Below are 12,377 nucleotides of genomic sequence, written 5' to 3'. Positions count from 1 at the left end.
CCTCCCACACGTTCCAGAAGACCAAGAGGCCTGGTATTCTGCCATCTGATACCTAGGACAGGGTGGTATATAGTTTCCTCATACAAATGACCAAGACCAATTTGCAAGGTCATAGGGGCCAAAGGGTTCCGGTTCTTTGGACATATACTGTTCATGTGCTAAATGACCCAGGATACTCATGTCTTAGGCCAGTAAGTAACTGCTATGGATTGCTATGAAATTTCGTCATGCCAATAACCTTGATCTATTTTCAAAATCACAGCGGTCTACTACATCGTAAGTTAAAAACTTCAAAAAATCTTCTTCTCAAGTTCTAGAGACCTGATATTTTGTCCAACAGGTTCCTGTGACAGAGTGGTATACTGTTTCCTCACATAAATGGCCTTGACCTATTTCCAAGGTCACTGGTACCAAATAGTTACAAATTATTTGTTAATCATCATCTCAAATCTTAAAAGTCTCACTACATCCATCATTGTTAAATATAACATAAAACTTCAAGAATCTTCTTCTAAGGTTTCAGAAGGCCCATAGGTCAGGAACTTTGTCAGTAGGTACCTATGATAGAGGGAGGTAACGTTTCCTCATATCAAGGTGCTTAACCTATCTTCAAGGCCACAAAGTCAAATTCTTCTAATCTTCTAAAAGCCCACGGGAACTCATCTTTCGCCAGTAGGTATCTGCCATGGAAATTATTGAAAACATTTCTCATACCAATGAACTAATCAACCTATTTCCAAGGGAAACGGAGTCAAAATATGTTTTTAAAAGATCCATAATCTTCTCATGTTTGAGAAGACCCAGAGGGTTTAATCTTCCGCCAGCAGTTACAAAGTGGTATGGCGCTTCCTCATATAAATGACATTGGCCTATTTTAAGGTGACAGAGGTCAGATATGTTAAAAGCTCCAGGGGCCTTTTTCAAGGTACTGAACACCTATTTTCCTGGTGTTTTGCCAGCAGGTAACGAGAATTACGTACTCTAAAAATTCGGCATTCAGGTGACCTTGGCCTATTTTCAAGGTCATTATCGTGAAATATGAAATATATGACCACGTGCTGCATGTATACTTTACAGGATCAACAACATGTTTCTCAATTTTACAAGCAATTGGGTTTCGTATGGGCTATGTAATGTAAACTTGGTAACATCGTGGACTCGTATAACACGGTAAGCGTGGTCGTGATGAAAGCGGAAGTCATTTAACTAAAAGTTAAGTTTATAGGTCTAACGTTAAATCGTACTTGCTTAACATTTCTTTACGTCTTCAAAACAAGAGCTTGGAGGGAATATAACAATGTCAATTTTCAACCGGGTCAAAAGTCGATGTCAGATTTTGTTGAACATCTTTTAAAACATGGAGATATGTTTTTATAATATTGTGAAGCAAATTTAGTTGACATTTTGCAGAAGACATATAAACAATTCTTAAATCCATAAGGGGAAGGTCAAGGTGGTTGTCACCTTGCATTTTTACCCCAAAGCCAAGAGATCCCACATTGGGATAGTAAGATATAGTGTAACTGTTGTCGACGTCGGTGTTTTAGTTAAAACAGACATTTGCGGTTATGAATTACCTTGCATTTGAAATGTGTATAGTAATGAGATTACGAATTTAATGAGCTCACTGAGGGTGTATAAAAATATTTCAATTAGATTTTGAAAAAGGAAATACTTAGCCAATGTTAGCAGCATTATTACTTTACAATTATATTTCCTATTCTTACATTCTTCAATAATACACTGAACATTAACATACTGTGTAACAGAGGGGTGCATGTTTAGGTCCTCTGTAACCAAATCTAGTCCACAGGAAACCAACATCTCTATACAAAATCATCTAGTGCGTTAAGTATTCAACCAACCGGAAGTAACGTGTATTCTTACAGATGTGAATGAGTGTGACGACGACAGTGTGAACGAGTGTCCCGGGGAGTGTGACAATACGGAGGGTTCATACAGATGTAACTGTACCATACCAGGATACATGGACAGCTGGGACGGAAGATCATGTTACGGTACGTCTTCCGCTAGTGACGTAATCAATGTTTATCATATGTCACTCAATACAGGTTCATCTGGGTATCGAGTAGAATTACCTACATCATTATAAACTGTTATTGGGGACATTGTTGGATATCTACCTTTATGTGAAGGCTAGACCAGCGATGTCAATAGTAGATTTGAAGGCGTGCAATCAGTTTGGTAAATCGGTATTATCGTGTAGAAGTGAGGCGACTCATGTGAAATATCTGTGTCATCGTGTAGAAAGGAGGTGACCAATGTGGGATATTTACGTTTTCGTGTAGATGGGAGGTGACTAATGTGGGATATCTATGTTATCGTGTAGATGGGAGGTGACTAATGTGGGATATATATGTTATCGTGTAGATGGGAGGCGAACTAATGTGGGATATCTATGTTATCGTGTAGATGGGAGGCAATTAATGTGGGATATCTATGTTATCGTGTAGATGGGAGTCGACTAATGTGGGATATCTATGTTATCGTGTAGATGGGAGGCAACTAATGTGGGATATCTATGTTATCGTGTAGATGGGAGGTGACTAATGTGGTATATTTACGTTTTCGTGTAGATGGGAGGCAACTAATGTGGGATATCTATGTTATCGTATAGGTGGGAGGTAACTAATGTGGGATATCTATGTTATCGTGTAGATGGGAGGCGATTAATGTGGGATATTTACGTTTCGTGTAGATGGGAGGCAACTAATGTGGGGTATCTATGTTAACGTGTAGATGGGAGGCAAGTAATGTTGGGTATCTGTGTCATCGTGTAGGTGGAAGGCGACCAATGTGGGATATATGTGATATCGTTTAGAGGTGAAACAATGGATTATGTTTTAACCTGTATATGGGAGGCGGCTTATGTGGGATATCTGTGTAATCGTGTTGGTGGGAGGCGACATATGTGGGCTATCTGTGTAATCGTGTTGGTGGAAGGTGACTTATGTGGGCTATCTGTGTTGCGTGTTGGTGGGAGGCGACTTATGTGGGATATCTGTGTAATCGTGTTGGTGGGAGGCGACTTATGTGGGCTATCTGTGTTGTCGTGTTGGTGGGAGGTGACCTATGTGGGCTTTCTGTGTAATCGTGTTTGTGGGAGGCGACTTATGTGGGATATCTGTGTAATCGTGTTGGTGGGAGGCGACTTATGTGGGCTATCTGTGTTGTCGTGTTTGGCGGAGGCGATCAGTTAGATATATTGTATTTGCGAGGCGATCAATTTAGTATAACAATATCATCGTGTAGAGGTGAGATGACCAATTTGGTTATTTTGTCATACTTTGCAGAGGCGAGGCAACAAAACTCTTCACTACTATTGGTATGGCTTTTATTTTCCGTTGAGAATACCATTTACAATAACAAATGACTCAATAACTTTGTGTTTTTTATACTTAGATGATAATGAGTGTACGCTGGATTACGGAGGCTGTGAGGATATTTGTATCAATGTGATTGGTTCTTATTACTGCAAGTGTACCACAAAAGAGGGCTACCAGCTGTCTAGTGACATGCACAACTGTACAGGTATGTTAATTCTGTATATAAAAATATTATGTAACAAAATAATCAACAGTTTATTGATTTGATCACATACGGATTCAGTAAGGCCTTCACTGTTATGTGTTCTAACCTGGTCCACTTGAACTTGTTTTGAGCCTCGATGACGCGTGCACACTTCGGAATTGGAGTATGTCGAGTGCATGGTAACCCTTGGCAACCAAAGTGGTGCTTCCCGGATGTACTGGTGGTTATTAATTGTGGGAAGGACCGATATTCATTAGGCGTTTCTCCGCCGGAAGTCTAAGAAGTCTAACTAGACCAACTTACAATAATCACGTCCTATACGTTTATAGACAACAGTTAAGGGGAACAAGTTATTTTGAGGGGGCGCCGTTCCCTGATTCTCGCTGTCCAATAAAATACTATGTATGCGGACAAACGTTACAGTTCAACAGTGAAAACGTTAATAACCGGAGTACCACAAATGAATATACATTTTATATCATCACTATATTATTATTATCATATACAATATACAATGAAGAGGTATTTGGTTCTGTCGTGTGGTGCGACGTCCGTCGACCGTCAACGTTTTAATCAACTCAAAACCAAAAGGACTAGAATCATTTAGCTGTTAGGTTCTTGGAATAGAGCACCACAAAGTTCGCAACAAGAAATCACCTTGACCCCTGTATTCAATGTCACAGGAATCAAATTTGCTGAATCATTCAATCCACTCCTCCTGTTTGTCAAAAGGCAGAATACCATCAGAGGTGAATGTCCATAGCGTAAAATGTTTATCATACATCTGATATATACAATGTTTATCATACATCTGATATATACAATGTTTACCATACATCTGATATATACAATGTTTACCATACACCTGATATATACAATGTTTATCATACATCTGATATATACAATGTTTACCTTACATCTGATATATACAATGTTTACCATACACCTGATATATACAATGTTTATCATACATCTGATATATAAAATGTTTACCATACATCTGATATATACAATGTTTACCATACACCTGATATATACAATGTTTATCATACATCTGATATATAAAATGTTTACCATACATCTGATATATACAATGTTTATTATACACCTGATATACATGTATACAATGTTTACCTTACATCTGATATATACAATGTTTACCATACACCTGATATATACAATGTTTACCATACATCTGATATATACAATGTTTATCATACACCTGATATATACAATGTTTACCATACACCTGATATATACAATGTTTATCATATATCTGATATATACAATGTTTATCATACATCTGATATATACAATGTTTACCATACACCTGATATATACAATGTTTACCATACATCTGATATATACAATGTTTATCATACACCTGATATATACAATGTTTACCATACACCTGATATATACAATGTTTATCATACATCTGATATATACAATGTTTACCATACATCTGATATATACAATGTTTACCATACACCTGATATATACAATGTTTATCATACATCTGATATATACAATGTTTATCATACACCTGATATATACAATGTTTATCATACACCTGATATATACAATGTTTATCATACATCTGATATATACAATGTTTATCATACATCTGATATATACAATGTTTATCATACATCTGATATATACAATGTTTACCATACATCTGATATATACAATGTTTATCATACACCTGATATATACCATGTTTATCATACATCTGATATATACAATGTTTACCATACATCTGATATATACAATGTTTATCATACATCTGATATATACAATGTTTATCATACATCTGATATATACAATGTTTACCATACATCTGATATATACAATGTTTACCATACACCTGATGTATACAATGTTTACCATATACCTGATATATACAATGTTTACCATACATCTGATATATACAATGTTTACCATACATCTGATATATACAATGTTTACCATATACCTGATATATACAATGTTTATCATACATCTGATATATACAATGTTTACCATACACCTGATATATACAATGTTTACCATACACCTGATATATACAATGTTTATCATACACCTGATATATACAATGTTTATCATACATCTGATATATACAATGTTTACCATACATCTGATATATACAATGTTTACCATACATCTGATATACACAATGTTTATCATACATCTGATATATACAATGTTTATCATACATCTGATATATACAATGTTTACCATACATCTGATATATACAATGTTTATCATACACCTGATATATACAATGTTTATCATACACCTGATATATACAATGTTTATCATACATCTGATATATACAATGTTTACCATACACCTGATATATACAATGTTTACCATACACCTGATATATACAATGTTTATCATACACCTGATATACACAATGTTTACCATACATCTGATATATACAATGTTTACCATACATCTGATATATACAATGTTTACCATACATCTGATATATACAATGTTAACCATGCACCTGATATATACAATGTTTATCATACATCTGATATATACAATGTTTACCATACATCTGATATATACAATGTTTACCGTACATCTGATATATACAATGTTTATCATACATCTGATATATACAATGTTTATCATACACCTGATATACACAATGTTTATCATACATCTGATATATACAATGTTTATCATACATCTGATATATACAATGTTTACCATACATCTGATATATACAATGTTTACCATACATCTGATATATACAATGTTTATCATACATCTGATATATACAATGTTTATCATACACCTGATATATACAATGTTTACCATACATATGATATATACAGTGTTTACCATACATATGATATATCCAGTGTTTACCATACATACAACTTCAAGGTTATGGTCATCCTCATAGACTGATAGTCCGCAAACCACAAGGTCATGACCTTCCTCATAGACTGATAGTCCACAAACTACAAGGTCATGACCTTCCTCATAGACTGATAGTCCACAAACTGCAAGGTCTCGACCAACCACAAGTACTGACAGACTGATAGTTTAAGTAAGACCTGTCCCCGGGGTTGGGCCTACCTTGTAGCTAGTATTTATCTTTTCGAGATTTACAGGTAATAGTGGTTAACAATATTTTCCGGTGTTGTATTTTTTTGTCCAATACAGATTTAGACGAGTGTGAAGTGTACGGGAAGAAGATCTGCGATAACGGCCGATGTGTGAACACAGTCGGGTCCTACGTGTGTGAGTGTGACGATGGCTTCCTTCCGGTCAAGGACCGCACCAAATGTGAAGGTGAGTGTATCCCACACTGAAAGTGAAACTAATGTCCAAATAATCAAGTTTCATGAACAAATTGATATTTTTGGTTGGGGATGATGTTCGGGTTGATTTTAATACTCTTTGGAATTGAACGTTCATTGTAAAAAATTGGCCATTGAAATCAAAATATATCGTTTTAGTCAAGATGTGTGAATATCAGAGTGTAAAGTGGTTGTGTTTAATTAATATCTTATTCAGACATAGACGAATGTAAAACCCAAAACGGAGAATGCGAGGACTTGTGCGTGAACAGCATTGGCTCATTTAACTGCGATTGTCAGGAAACTGGATTTCAAATCGACTCTGGTGGCAAGAACTGTACAGGTAGGTGGACTATTATTACTATCCCGGATGTGTACAAAGGAGCATGCAGAAAACAAAGAAGAAAATTATCATACACAACACACAAAGTGTTTGTTCGATTAGCCCCATTGTGGGTAGGTAATACCTGACAGGAAATGTTCATTAAAAAAAAATGGGTGAAGGATTGTAAAACAGACCCACAAGATAAGCTGTTGTTTCGTCCTTGAAGGACTCTTCAGTGATACAAAGAGCCCTAAGAGGTCAGATGAGGCGACCATGAAACCGAAATAGGTCAAAAGAAATGCCAAATTCTGAATGGGGAAGTGCATAAGATCTATATTTCAGTAAAGGACGTCTGTCACGAACAGTAGAATTTTGACCAGGAACCAATTTGAACAAAAAAAAAACTATTTTTCGTACACAAGAACCAGAAGATGGTGTCCGTAATAAGTTAAAACAGCTAAAAAAAATCGCCTAATAATGTGTGCTTAATAAGAGCATTTGACCAGATAAAATATTGTTTTAATAGCGTTTTGGATGGAAAAGTTAACCCAGTCATACACCTTTGATGGACAAGTTTATTTTGATCATAGCACAGGCCCCGGGACCTTTTGAATTTTTCGTGAAGGAGGTCCTTTCATTGTTTTCAATATCGGATTTTAAAACAACGCTTAGTACATATGTACCTTCTGACACGTGTCACGATTCAAATGAATAAAATGGCGGGAGGGGAGGTAACTATTTATGGAAAGGGAGGGAAGGTAACTATGTACGGAAAGGGAGGGGAGGTAACTATGTACTGAAAGGGAGGGGAGGTAACTATGTACTGAAAGGGAGGGTAGGTCACTGTGTGCGGAAAGGGAGGGGAAGTAACTATGTACTGAAAGGGAGGGGAGTTAACTATGTACTGAAAGGGAGGGTAGGTCACTGTGTACGGAAAGGGAGGGGAGGTCACTGTGTGCGGAAAGGGAGGGGAAGTAACTATGTACTGAAAGGGAGGGGAGTTAACTATGCACGGAAAGGGAGGGGAGTTAACTATGTACTGAAAGGGAGGGGAGTTAACTATGCACGGAAAGGGAGGGGAGGTAACTATGTACGGAAAGGGAGGGGAGGTCACTGTGTACGGATAGTAAGCGGAAGCAACTTTATGTAGAAAATTAGAGGGAGGTAACTTTGCATGGAAACTGTGGGAATGATCTTTGTACAAAAAAGAAGGGGAGGTAACTTTGTACAGAAGTAAGGAATTTAACTTACTCCGGAAAAGAGGGGAGGTTACTCTGTAAAAATATTGAGGGATTAAACTTTGTAAGGAAAAGATGGGCGATAACTGTGAAAGGGATGTCAACAGCTCTGTTGACGAAGGGACAGTGATAATGATATTTTGTTGACGAAGGGACAGTGATAATGATATTTTGTTGACGAAGGGACAGTGATAATGATATTTTGTTGACGAAGGGACAGTGATAATGATATTTGTTGACGAAGGGACAGTGATAATGATGTTTTGTTGACGAAGGGACAGCGATAATGATATTTCATTGACGAAGGGACAGTGATAATGATATTTTGTTTACGAAGGGACAGTGATAATGATATTCTATTGACGAAGGGACAGTGATAATGATATTTTGTTGACGAAGGGACAGTGATAATGATATTCTGTTTACGAAGGGACAGTGATAATGATATTTTATTGACGAAGGGACAGTGATAATGATATTTTGTTGATGAAGGGACAGTGATAATGATATTTTGTTGACGAAGGGACAGTGATAATGATATTTGTTGACGAAGGGACAGTGATAATGATGTTTTGTTGACGAAGGGACAGCGATAATGATATTTCATTGACGAAGGGACAGTGATAATGATATTTTGTTTACGAAGGGACAGTGATAATGATATTCTATTGACGAAGGGACAGTGATAATGATATTTTGTTGACGAAGGGACAGTGATAATGATATTCTGTTTACGAAGGGACAGTGATAATGATATTTTATTGACGAAGGGACAGTGATAATGATATTTTGCTGACGAAGGGACAGTGATAATGATATTTTATTGACGAAGGGACAGTGATAATGATATTCTGTTTACGAAGGGACAGTGATAATGATATTCTATTGACGAAGGGACAGTGATAATGATATTTTGTTGACGAAGGGACAGTGATAATGATATTTTGTTGACGGAGGGACAGTGATAATGATATTTTGTTGACGAAGGGACAGAGATAATGATATTCTGTTTACGAAGGGACAGTGATAATGATATTTTGTTGACGAAGGGACAGTGATAATGATATTTTGTTGACGAAGGGACAGTGATAATGATATTTTGTTGACGAAGGGACAGTGATAATGATATTTTGTTGACGAAGGGACAGTGATAATGATATTTTGTTGACGAAGGGACAGTGATAATGATATTGTGTTGACGGAGGGACAGTGATAATGATATTTTGTTGACGAAGGGACAGTGATAATGATATTCTGTTTACGAAGGGACAGTGATAATGATATTCTGTTGACGAAGGGACAGTGATTATGATATTTTGTTGACGAAGGGACGGTGATAATGATATTTTGTTGACGAAGGGACAGTGATTATGATATTTTGTTGACGAAGGGACGGTGATAATGATATTCTGTTGACGAAGGGACGGTGATAATGAATTCTGTTGACGAAGGGACAGTGATAATGATATTTTGTTGACGAAGGGACAGTGATAATGATATTTTGTTGACGAAGGGACAGTGATAATGATATTTTGTTGACGAAGGAACAGTGATAATGATATTCTGTTGACGAAGGGACAGTGATAATGATATTTTGTTTGTAGACATTGATGAGTGTATTGACAACGCCCCAAAGTGTGAGAACGACTGTGTGAATACTGTAGGATCGTTCTACTGCTGGTGTCACTGGCACGGATACGTGGTCCACGAAAACCAGCGTAACTGTACACGTACGTATATATCATAGTCCTTTCTAGACACGGACATTCTCTTTTTAGGATTATTGTTACATTTAAACTGACATGACCAAATAGATTTCAATGAAAAAAAGTTTGTGAATTTTCTGGCTTATTAAGAAAATCTCTTTTCAAAAGTTCTGTGTATTTGGTAGGGAAGGAATAGAAAAAAACCTTTAGAGATTAGAGCATTGGTTATAGCCTCGTTTTGAAACATTCAAAATCAAAATCTGAATGTCTATGTCGTATGTCGTATGTTGAGCTAACTTCACACAGCCTCGTTTTGAGTATATATATTTCTACCTCTGTAACTAATACCTTCGTGCCACCCCAGACTGCCGAGATGACCAGTATATTATTGAGCACGATAAACTCTGTGTGGACTGTCCGAACAACTCCTACATCGTCCGGACCTTACCAGGGGCAGCTAACTCCCTGGAGGACTGTCAGTGTTTACCAGGCTACGTCGGCAGTCCGGCCGAGAAAATTCCCTGCCAAGGTGTGTGGAATCGTTCCGTTCACCAAAATAAATGAAATATTTAAGTTTTGACAAGTGTCAAGTGTATATGAGGCGGCATATATTGCTGAAAATAGCTGTTTACGTAAATTTTCGTCAATGTTCTTAGAGTGGCAATGTTTTTGGCCCATGTCAGTGCCTTCAATGGTGAAAATTTACTTAAAAGAGTCTCTGGTCAATGATGGCGCGCAGTTAATATTTAATCAGTGACATCCAATGTATTGCCTAGGATTAATCTTCTGCTCCAGATGTGGACGAATGTTTGGTAGCTGACTGTGAGTACGAGTGCCAGAATGATGAAGGCAGCTTCTCGTGTCAATGTCCTGAAGGATTTGTTCTAATGGAGGACGGTCGAACCTGTACAGGTATTATGTCCGAGAAAGATTCGCTAGGTTTCTGTAGATCTATGTTTAATACATCCCAGTGTGTTAGAGAGATTCTTACACAAGTGTGTCTTGGTGACATCCATGTCAACTCTGGTTTCCAACTATAACCATCCTATATTAATTTTGTATTTGTCACATTTGTATCGTCTTATTCAACTAGCCGTCTTCCTGACAAGGTAAGCACTATCTCTGATTTAACTAGTCGTCTTCCAGGGAGGGTAAGCACTATCTCTGTATTAACTAGCCGTCTTCCTGACAAGGTAAGCACTATTTATGATTTAACTAGCCGTTTTCCTGACAAGGTAAGCACTATATCTGATTTAACTAGTCGTCTTCCTGACAAGGTAACCACTATATCATATTTAACCAGCCGTTTTCCTGACAAGGTAAGCACTATTTATGATTTAACTAGCCGTTTTCCTGACAAGGTAAGCACTATTTATGATTTAACTAGTCGTCTTCCTGACAAGGTACATGTAAGCACTATCTCTGATTTAACTAGCCGTCTTCCTGAGTAGGTAAGCACTATATCTGATTTAACTAGCCGTCTTCCTGAGTAGGTAAGCACTTTATCTGATTTAACTAGCCGTCTTCCTGAGTAGGTAAGCACTATATCTGATTTAACTAGCCGTCTTCATGAGTAGGTAAGCACTATTTATGATTTAACTAGCCGTCTTCCTGACAAGGTAAGCACTATATCTGATTTAACTAGTCGTCTTCCTGAGTAGGTAAGCACTATTTATGATTTAACTAGCCGTCTTCCTGACAAGGTAAGCATTTTCTCTGATTTAACTAGTCGTCTTCCTGAGTAGGTAAGCACTATCTCTGATTTAACTAGCCGTCTTCCTGACAAGGTAAGCATTATCTCTGATTTAACTAGTCGTCTTCCTGAGTAGGTAAGCACTATCTCTGATTTAACTAGCCGTCTTCCTGACAAGGTAAGCACTATATCTTATTTAACTAGCCGTTTTCCTGACAAGGTAAGCACTATTTATGATTTAACTAGCCGTTTTCCTGACAAGGTAAGCACTATTTATGATTTAACTAGTCGTCTTCCTGACAAGGTACATGTAAGCACTATCTCTGATTTAACTAGCCGTCTTCCTGAGTAGGTAAGCACTATATCTGATTTAACTAGCCGTCTTCCTGAGTAGGTAAGCACTATATCTGATTTAACTAGCCGTCTTCCTGAGTAGGTAAGCACTATTTATGATTTAACTAGCCGTCTTCCTGACAAGGTAAGCACTATATCTGATTTAACTAGTCGTCTTCCTGAGTAGGTAAGCACTATCTCTGA

General features: G+C 37.1%; 1 protein-coding gene across 1 annotated transcript in view; it reads left to right on the top strand.

Annotated features, from left to right (window-relative positions):
• The window catches only part of LOC117328693 (fibrillin-2-like), a 66,922-nt gene that overhangs the window by 31,732 nt on the left and 22,813 nt on the right, over positions 1–12,377 (top strand). Inside the window, exons 7-13 of the mRNA XM_033886181.1 lie at positions 1,890–2,018; positions 3,424–3,552; positions 6,742–6,870; positions 7,096–7,221; positions 10,046–10,171; positions 10,512–10,676; positions 10,943–11,059. Coding sequence (XP_033742072.1) covers positions 1,890–2,018; positions 3,424–3,552; positions 6,742–6,870; positions 7,096–7,221; positions 10,046–10,171; positions 10,512–10,676; positions 10,943–11,059 — 921 coding nt within the window. The remainder of the gene's footprint in view (positions 1–1,889; positions 2,019–3,423; positions 3,553–6,741; positions 6,871–7,095; positions 7,222–10,045; positions 10,172–10,511; positions 10,677–10,942; positions 11,060–12,377) is intronic.

The sequence above is a fragment of the Pecten maximus genome, chromosome 6, assembly GCF_902652985.1.
Source record: "Pecten maximus chromosome 6, xPecMax1.1, whole genome shotgun sequence".
Classification (NCBI taxonomy): Eukaryota; Metazoa; Mollusca; class Bivalvia; order Pectinida; family Pectinidae; genus Pecten; species Pecten maximus.
This window is presented reverse-complemented; position numbering and strand designations above follow the sequence as displayed.